This window comes from Oratosquilla oratoria, chromosome 33 (assembly GCF_046742065.1).
Source record: "Oratosquilla oratoria isolate Oo_2021 chromosome 33, ASM4674206v1, whole genome shotgun sequence".
In the NCBI taxonomy this organism is placed as follows: Eukaryota; Metazoa; Arthropoda; class Malacostraca; order Stomatopoda; family Squillidae; genus Oratosquilla; species Oratosquilla oratoria.
The window spans coordinates 44,061,983-44,071,982 of record NC_134809.1 but is presented as its reverse complement, the minus strand read 5'-3'; the positions used below and the strand labels follow the sequence as shown (position 1 = coordinate 44,071,982).

General features: G+C 41.9%; 1 protein-coding gene across 1 annotated transcript in view; it reads left to right on the top strand.

Annotated features, from left to right (window-relative positions):
* The window catches only part of LOC143017875 (uncharacterized), a 25,645-nt gene extending 22,009 nt beyond the window's left edge, over nucleotides 1-3,636 (top strand). Inside the window, exon 2 of the mRNA XM_076172883.1 lies at nucleotides 1,552-3,636. Coding sequence (XP_076028998.1) covers nucleotides 1,615-2,502 — 888 coding nt within the window. The 5' untranslated portion in view covers nucleotides 1,552-1,614 and the 3' untranslated portion in view covers nucleotides 2,503-3,636. The remainder of the gene's footprint in view (nucleotides 1-1,551) is intronic.
* Nucleotides 3,637-10,000: the final 6,364 nt, after the last annotated feature.

Here is a 10,000-nt window from a genome sequence, read left to right as displayed (position 1 = left end):
TTCTCCTCCACTTGCGCGCGCCGTCCCTCCCTTCTTCCTTCCCCACCGTCGCTTCCTCCTTCCTTCCTTCCTTCCTTCCTTCCTTCCTTCTCACCTTTCCTCCGTCTCTCTCCCCATCTCCTGTTTCCTTTCCGCCCTCCACCCTTTTCCCATTTCTTTTTCTCTTTCCACCATTCTCCTTTCCTCCATCCCTCTATCCCATTTCCCCCTTCTCCTTTTCTTTTCCTCATTCACGCTCCCACCTCCCTCCCTCCCTCCCCATCTTCATTGTTTATCATTATGTCGAACCAGCTACAAGATTTCTTTTACCGAAAACTCGAGAGCAGAAAATTCCAGAATATGCCAACCGGAAGATTAAGGTGGGTGTCGGTTGCTTGACTCATTGCCCACTGGAGGCGGGTCACTGTCTTGTTCATTCAAGTTGATCGCACGAGGCGATGACAATCATCTCCTGTAGTGCCCCCGTTGTGAGGAAAGCGCTCAACCCACATTGCTCCTTCCTTCGGATAGAATCGTAAGAACATAGGGATGGAGGAGACTGCAAGAGACCATAAGACTTGTACAAGGCAGTTCCAAGTCCTTTACCTACCGCCTGTCATCCCTATCCATAACATTAGCTCATCTTCTCTTCAAACAAGCAGATTTTCAGCGTTCAATAAGTCTATTCCATTCGTTGACCACTCTGTTGGTGGTAAACCAGTTTTTGCCTTTTTCCTTCTTAAACCTAAATCGTAGTTCGGTTTTCATTCCTTGCTGTCGTTAGGTGATTTTACTTTTATTTTATTTGTATTTACTTATTTATTTATTTTTATCCCAACTGGTGGGAAGTGGGGTCCACTTTACCTCTAGTAACACCCCCACACACACACTCCACTCCCCCTAGGATCTTACCAAGAACGACTGGACGACTTCTTGCGTTGAGGAACTATAAGACCAAATCCCTCACTATCTTCGTTAACCTAGAGAATTAACCCCCTCACTTCCCGGTTAAACCCGTCACTAGGCAAACCATTTTAATACCATTAATTAACTGTCTAGTTTAGTCTGGTTAAGACGATAAGACGAGTTCATTCAGCCTCGTCTATTTAAAGTTTTCCTCGATTAAAGTTAAATCTGTTTCGACAAACTCCTTTACTATCAAGGGGGAATTGTTTGTTGCTTGTTGTTTTGTTATCTGGCCAACGCCAGACGATTTTATTCAGTAAGGAGGGGTCATTGGTCAAGGTGGTGGTAGTAGATAGGTTGGGTGGTAATGAAATTGTGGTTGTGTTTGCGGTGGTGATGGTGGTGGTGAGAGAAGTTACTGTGCGTGTCAGCAGCTCTGGCCGGGCTGTTGGGGATTCGGACATGAAGCCGTGTCTCCTTCAGTGCCCAGCAGTGCCTGACAGTGCCCAGCAGTGACTGAGACCCCAAGAGCTACTGCCACCGCTGCCAAGTTCACCCCAACTGCCCCCCAGTTAGGGTGAACTTGGCAAAATCACAGGTGTGACCTTAAGAAAAAAAAATGACGCGAAAAACCTCTAGAACAATAATCCCGTATTTCTTTTTCAGCACAAGCGGGAGGGTAGCATACCCTCTCTCACCACCCACTCTACTACCACCACCACTACTACCATGACCACCTCCTCCACCACCTCCTCCACTTCCACAACTGCTAACTCCTCTCCCTCCACCATCAACAAAAACAGCAACAACTCTGCGATATGTTCGACGTCATCGACAACCACGGCCGCGCCGCCGACATCTGTACCCTGCTCTCCTTCGTCTGCTGTCTACCCAGCCCGAGGGGGCGCCTCGCCTTCGAGGGGGTCTTCGCCGGGAAGAGGCGTCCTCCCTCCTCAACACACGTTTCTGGGATTCGGTGGTGGAGGGAGAGAGTCGTACCGGGCGGCGAATCGACTGAACAGCCTCTGCGAGGACACGAATGCCAGCAGTAGTGTCACAGGTTCTCCTCTCCAGCAGCAACAGCAGTCTCACACATCATCGCGACGTTACATCACTTCGCCTATCCCGAGAACGCCCTTGCAAATGCTGAAGCCTCCGCAACAGCAGGACCATGCCCCTCCCACACAACAACAACAACAACAACAACAACAACAACAGGCTTACCAGTATCAGTACATGAGTAGCGGGGGACCCTCCTCCATGGGAGGTCCAATGCCCGCCTGTTCCTCCAACCCCTACGGCATCGGGAGCAGCAGCATCAGCATCAGCAGCTACAACAGGGGCGGTGGTGGAACCAGAGGTGGCGGCGGCGGCGGCGGCGGCGGCGTCGGTGGGAGAGGTGGCAACAGCGGTGGAAGCCGGGGCTCCAACACGCCCCAGGAGGACCGGACGTGCCCTGTGTGTCACAAGACCTTTACCTACCACTCTGGTCTGGTCACCCATATGAGGATCCACACGGGCGACCTGATCTTCGCCTGTCCGCACTGTTCCTACAAGTCGACGCAGAAGGGCAATCTCAAAAGACACATCTATTCCGTGCACACCAGCCTCCTGTGAAAAAGCCCATCTTTAATAGGGAATGTGTGGGCACGTGGAAGTAGAGAGAGAGACAAGGGTGTTAGGGGCTACGTTATGCGAATAGGAAAGTTATGTTTGCGCCTCTTGACTAGGGCTACTCACTTTGGTTGCCGCTACCAGTGTATAGAAAAGGTGTTTTTTTTTTTTTGTTTTTTTTTTTTTTTGTGGGTGGGGAGGTGGGAATACGTTTTTTGAGGACTTCATATAATAACGAGAATTTTCTGAATAGTTATGTTCCCGATATCCTGAAACTGGGAATGAAGAAACTTGTGCTTCATGTGTGGATTGGCAGCGAGCCATTGGTCATCGGGAGTGAACCCTGTGGGATTCCAGTAAATGGTGTCGACCGTCACACCGGACACACCTCCAAAGATCGCAGTTGCCAACTCCCGATGGATAAAGTGGAATGAGCCGGTGCCTGTTATTAATGTTCAAAAAAAAAAAAAAGTTTCCTGATACTAATGTTACCAATAGGAACGCATCGAGGACTATCATGTCTCAGTTTGTAAGAGCTACTTAAATGGTTTTGCGTCAAAAGTACAATCAAGGAGACGTAACTTCTCAATTTGATCAGACTTTTCATCATGTGAGAGTATTATTTTTATTTTCTTACTGTAACCGTAGACACATTATCCTATGCCAAAGATTTACTAACATTTGTATGGGTATATATCGCTTTGACGTTTGTGTCTGTGCGTGTGTCAGTTCGTGTGGCTCGGGCACATTTCCCATGGTTTTATTACAGACTTTAATCACTTAAAGTCTTAAACTTAGAAATGGATAAAGTTGTCTTCAACTTTTGCGTGCTCGGAGACACACCCATTGACCAAGGAATGGCGTAGTTCATGTAGCTCAATTCATGGATTCCAATATATACTCCTGTCTGTATTAATTGTTCCTGATTTTCTTATTTCTTATTTGGAGGCGATACTTTGGCTCCAACTTACCTTGTTGAAACTGCCAGGATGATCATCCTGTGGATCATATGTAGCCAGCAGACAGATGAGTCCCAAGAGGCTGGAAATGGGAACCAGCATTGTTCCAGATGAGTCTGGTACTCCCTTCAGTACTGTTAAGCATATTTCATAATAAATTTTATTGTCATCAACAACAGCTCTGACTTTGTTTATATCTGTGCGAGGTTCCTTTAGATCAGTGGTTCCCAACCTTTTCTGGCTTGAGGGACCCACCCTTGCCAAGCCTTTCAGAAGTCCCCGGCAGCACCCTTATTAGAAAATCTAAATTCTAGTTTGTCAGTGTTTTGTTGATTCAACATCAGTGTAACAAAATTTTGTCCCTGGATAATATGAAAATACTCATCTTTACACTGATGCTGCTTTAATGAACAAAAATGGATGACAGAGAGAGTCGGTAATACGAAAATTATTTTTGCCCTCAATTTTGGTGGCACCCTCAGTTGGTCTCGCGGCACACCGGTTGGGAACCACTGTTTTAGATTCTCCGGGTCTGTTATAGGTATCATGGTGGAGATGTCGAAAGTATAGAGTTTTCGCAAATAGAAGTATAAACGCTCGCTGGTCGAGCGTTCAGAGCGTCGCTACTTTAGCGCTAGGTTGGAATGGAGGGTGATCGAGTCTTCTCGAAAGCAAGTATATTTGTAATAAGGGGTGACTACAGTAAATTCCCTGCCAATATGAAAAAATCTCCGTAAGGTGGTACCGCCCTAGTCCTCTCTGAGAGAAGCAGTTCATGAGGTTAAACTGATCAATTAGGCCATTAATCGTAAATTGACTCCGAAGGCTAGTTACTGTATCTTCACATATATGTATGTATGGGCTGCATGTATGTATATGACTCCGTATACGTGCGTCTGTACATGTCCACGTATAGGTGTGTTTGAGTATGCGAAGTATGATGAAAAGAGATCCAGATGATAATCGTCCCTACACTTGCCGCCGTATTTCTTTTTATTCTTCTAGTATCCGAAAGTTAAGAGAACCTTGATAAGTGGAATACTGAATGATATGAAAACTATCGAACGATGCTTGAAGGGGGAGCTTTGCACAGTGTCGTGAATTAAGGCTTAGAAGAGGTGTTTCTTCATGGCAAAGAAAGGGGTAATGCAAACGGCACTCCCAGTCAAAGGAGTCCTACATCAAAAGGGATTAATCCAGCTTATCAAGATTGATAACTAATTATCTTTTTATCAAGCCTCCCTCCCGGCACAGGCACCGCCATGAGAGGAGAATCCAGCCATATGGCGGGGATCATGATAGTCAACGCGACTAACGGAGCCAGCACCATGTCTTCACGAGCATCCCGTGAACCTACCAACCCCGAACTTGTTTTGAACAGTCATTTTATACTATGGCCCTCTTTTCTTCCCCCCCCCCCCCCTTTGAACAACAGGGTCAATATGAACGGCAAACTTCCCCATGGAATGGTCTTAATGCAGACTGTGACCCCTTCCCCCTTGAATTCCCTTTTTAACAGGGCCACGACGAGACCTTCCACGTGGTCACCCCATGAATTGGGTCACGAATGGTCGTGACCTTTCTTGAATAGACATGATTGGATCCCCGTCGCGGGATTATTCTCCCCCTTTGAACGTGGTCACACGGAACTGCGACCACACCCTAATCTTAGCTGCGACCCTACGGACCTCATTTGAAACGGGTCTTGGTGAAAACCAAGACCATTCCTCGCGTACTACCCTGATCCCCCTTGAACGGGATCTCGGGGAACGCTACCACTGTTTGTGGACCCTTTCTTTGGTGAAGTCGTAGACCGCGACCCTACCTGGCGAGCCTAGACCTTGAACTAGATCATGATGGATACTTCGGTCAATGTGGACCGTGAGCACAAGTACCAAAACCTTTTGTATGGTGCCACAATGACCTGGACCCTCTCACGGGAAAAAAATTGATGGGAAGTTCCAGTGCAGAAATATCGTGATATTTATCTTTTTTGAAGGAACTCAAGTCATAGAAAGATGGAAAGGCATCAAAAGGAAGAGATTTTCAGAGCCAGGCAACGGAAGGAAAGAGCTTACTAGTTAAATCGCAAAAGGTACAGAGAAAAATATGAGGCATTTTAGAAAATTTAGGGCTGTATGGTCTTCTAAGGAGGGGAGGCATACAACTATTGAGTTATGAAGAATAGTCGCTGTGGAAATAGCTGCAAAAAAGACAAAGATGCAATATTGAGGCGGACCCATAGAAGAAGGAATTCGCCAGTAAGAGAAACATCAATAAGGCTGAAAACTTTGGACTTTACCTTGCTTAGGAGTACAGAGTGAGGCGTGTTACCCTAAACATGAGAACCGTACTCCATACGATGGGAAATAGGTCCCTTGTATAGGATCAACAACTGAGGTGGAACAAGTAGAGTTTGAAAGTGGTACAGGAAACCTAATTTCGCAAAAGCTCGTCTTTCAGTAGTTGACACAGGAAGTGTCCAATTGAGTTTGAAAGTGGAGGATAGTCGAGGAATGTGATAGGTATCAGAAGGGAAAAATGTGTGATATCGAAGAAATTGTGATAGCTCTGTGGAAGATTATATCGAGTGGACAGTTGAAGATATTGAGTATTGGTGACATCGAACGATACTCAGTTTTCTCTGCATCAGTCAAATAGGTTAGAAGTCACGTATTCTGCAGCGATCGAACTAAAGGAATGGAACTCAGATTGAGATGGGGGTCTGGAGAACAACATAGGAGAGTGTTGTATCATTAGGACGAGTGTATATGTGTGGTCAAGTTGGTATTTTATGAATAGGAGGAAAAAGATTAGATAAAATAGATCCCTGTGGGGTACCCGAGATTATAGACAACAGTCAGAAAATAAAGATAAAATCAGAATGAGGGATCAGTGAAAGAGGAATAGATATTATACGGGAGTAGCCAAACTCAGTTGAATGTTTTTATGTGCCTATATAGTGCAACGCCATAATTCTTATCCAAATCCCTCAAGGAAGACCAAAAGTCTGACAGAAACGTAAGAAGATCTTCAGCAAAATGTCCTTTGTGCAAACCATACTGGCGATCAGTCCATATTTTTTCTATGGTTAGATTGAAAAAAATATATAAACATGAAATTAAGGTTATAGGACGGTAGCTACATGGCTGTGAAGGGTCGCCTTTCATTGGAATAGGTTGAGTGTAGGCATGCCTCCGGGCCATGAAGCAAGAGAAGGTTGACAAGGAATAGATTCCCTAGGCTGGGAGTCGACACGGAGTCAGTTTTTTTTAGGAGCAATAAGGAATAGTTCATCCAGACTGTAAGTTTTTTTTTAATGTTAAAACCAGATAGGGAAGAAAAATATATTTGGAAGAAATTATGAAAAAAAACAGTAGTAGAAGGAATAGCGCTGCAATAATACAAATTGGTTTTCAATTGGCTTTCCAAAGGATGGTACAGCAATACTGCCATCACTACTAAAGTAAGGATGGACAGACGAAGGTGCGAGGTTTGAAATGTTTGCCGAGCACCAGAAATCGCGCGAAGAATTAGATTTGCATTTTTTTTTTCTTCTGCACGGTTTAAAAGGTACGGTACCGATTGTAAGCCGAATCTTTGTCTTGGGTACCATGAGAACAAGTGTAATTAAACCAGGGTTTTCTAGATTTAGGGTTAGAGACTGCGTGCAGAATGTATACCTCCATACCCAAACATATCTCTTCCGCGATGTATTCTGCAATCGCTGAAGGGTCACGGGTACGTAAATGATCATTATTCCACGGTAAACCAAAGAAATGATGTGCCGCTTCGCAGACTCCCAGTCATCGGCGTTTGAGTGTCAGAAACGTGTGCGAGAGATAGATGGGGAGGACCACAAATCAATACTGAAGCGACAAGAGAACTAACAACAATGAGGTTATGGTCGAAGGTACTCAACGCAAAGAATATCTTAGAACAAGTAGAAAAATGATTAGTAAGGTACAAATCTAGAATATTGGGTCCATTTGCAAGACGGATAGAATGTTGAATGAGCCCTTCACCATAAAGTCTGTTTCACTTTGGGCGCATTTTTCTTAAAGGTAGTTGATTTAATCTGAAGAATTGAATTCCAATATTCTGACATCTCTTACTGTGATTTTAACGATGTCTGTGGTTTTAATAATGTATCCAAAATTCATCCGCATTGTTATGATGACATTTGACGTTGGCATAATCCTGCAATGAAAAGGTTTTTTTAATGCAAAGTTTGCATCATATATAAATTATTTGTTTATTTTTTGTGTTTGTTTATCTGCTATTTGTTTTAGTTTATTATTTTATTAGTTATTATATTTTGTTTATCATATGATTATTTATTTTTTATTGTATACGAATTTATGTGTTGATTTATTTACTTAATTTTTATCTTTATCAATTTTATTTTGATTTTATTTTATTTTGTTTCATTTGGTATATAATTGTATATATTTGCTCACGAGATGGAAGGGGTTTTCTTTTCACAGTCACCTGATATGTCCATATTTAGATGTTGACTGTTCATTGCATATGGCCGGCAGAACCTCAAAATAGATTTAACTGCGTCATAGTCTCCTTTTTTTTTTTTTTTTTTCTTTTTTTTTTTTTACCCACTTCATCTCTATTTTTGTACGTTGCTAAGCTTTTCTCGGATGTCCACAGTCCTTTTATAACCTTCAAACAACTCATCTTCGCAGTTTTTCATATTCTTATGTTCAGCTACAAGCAACATATAGCTACTTGGACAAGAATACCTGGCTGCAATTGTTTGTATGGATTTTTTTCCTGCATGATTTTGTGGTCCTACATATTTTTTCTCTTATATGATCGGCTTCCCAGTGATCTGTCAGAAGTCGAAAAGTCGACATACGAGAACTTCACTCTCTTTTACAATAGCTCTCTTCTATACACTAATATATTTTCATTTTCTAACAGACATTCTTTCCCTCCCACACAAACTGATCCCGCGCGGGTGGTCTGTCCCAAGTTGTTCATCCATTCATCCACATTCGCTCCCAACTCCCTCTTCAAACTACTTTACCAGTAATTGCGAGGTTTGAGCCTACAACTCGATCAATATAATTTGATAAAAAAAAATAAACCCAGTCTTCTTTCGTCCACTTTAACTCATTAACCCAATATAATAGACTTGAATTGTCCCAAATTTATGTTTCAATTTTAGATTTCGGTACTTGGAATCACGCGAATATTTGCACCGAATAGTTATTGAACTGAACATTATCAGAATACTAGCTGGCACAGGATTTGGACCTTTGAAAGAAACTTTTATCACTGTACATAAGCAACTCAAAAGAACTGCTTATTTTGCATCCAGTGCATAGTGCTCAACAATTAAGGAAACAAAGTCATCCTACTAATAATACAAAGTATTAAGAATGATAAATGGTTGTTCAAAGACAACGAGAGAGTAACAAATGAGAATGATGAGCATAAGGTATGCAAGAGCCCTCAAACCTTTTCTTCTTCACACCAGATCGCACAAACACATCTGACCGAACTCGACATAAAATCAATCCCAAAAGAATTCAATTTAAACATCTACAATAACCAACAATAGATATTTGTGGAATTACAGTTTATTGAAGGTCTTAGTGGTTAGCCACTTAAATGGAAGAAGGAGTTCCTAAGAGACTTCAAGGACAGTATTAAGGGACAAAATGTTAGGTTGAAGTTTAGTGACTAATGGAGTTCTGCAGGGATCGGTTCTGATATTTGTAATGAACTTTATATAATTAAATGGTATAATGGAAGATAAAACGAGCTACACATTTTTACATATTACGATGCAAATATTATGAAAAAATGACAAGTAAGATTTCAAAATGGTACAAGTTCTAGATACTATGTTTCCATGTAATCAGAAATGGAGGATGGATTTAATGTAAAAAATACAAAATTATGAAGATGGGTAAAGACACAGAGATAATCCATGGGAAATCATTCAGTTACTAAAGCAAAAATAAGAGAAGGAGTTGAAAAAGGTAGTTATAAATATCTTATCACCAGACATGCATATCGATGAAAAAATAAAAGTGAGTGAAATATACAGACATTTGATGAACATAAAAGTAGACTTCTACATGGACAAAAAGGTGAAATAAACAAATATATGATGTCTTGCAGGCCCTAAACTAGAATATACAGTAATGGTGTGGTTTGCACATCAAGTAAAAGACATAACATTGAGGAAAATAAAAAATAAATGGCAATTAAATTCAGGTTTCCAGCTTTTCAGATAAAACCTATGAAGAGAGGTTAAAAAAATCTAGACTTGTCATGTAGTGAAGCAATACGATTAAGCTTTACATTGAATTCGTTGTCTGACTGGTCTGTTTCGTCTCCCATGTTGTTCTATAAAGTTGTGCATCTGCATATCTTAATCTTTCAGTGATGTGTGTGCGTATGCATTTTCTGTGTGTATATGTGGATTTATGTGAGCGTGTGTATGCGAACTTGTATGTGTAGATTATGTGTATGTGTCCTCGTACGTATATATATATATATATATATATATATATATA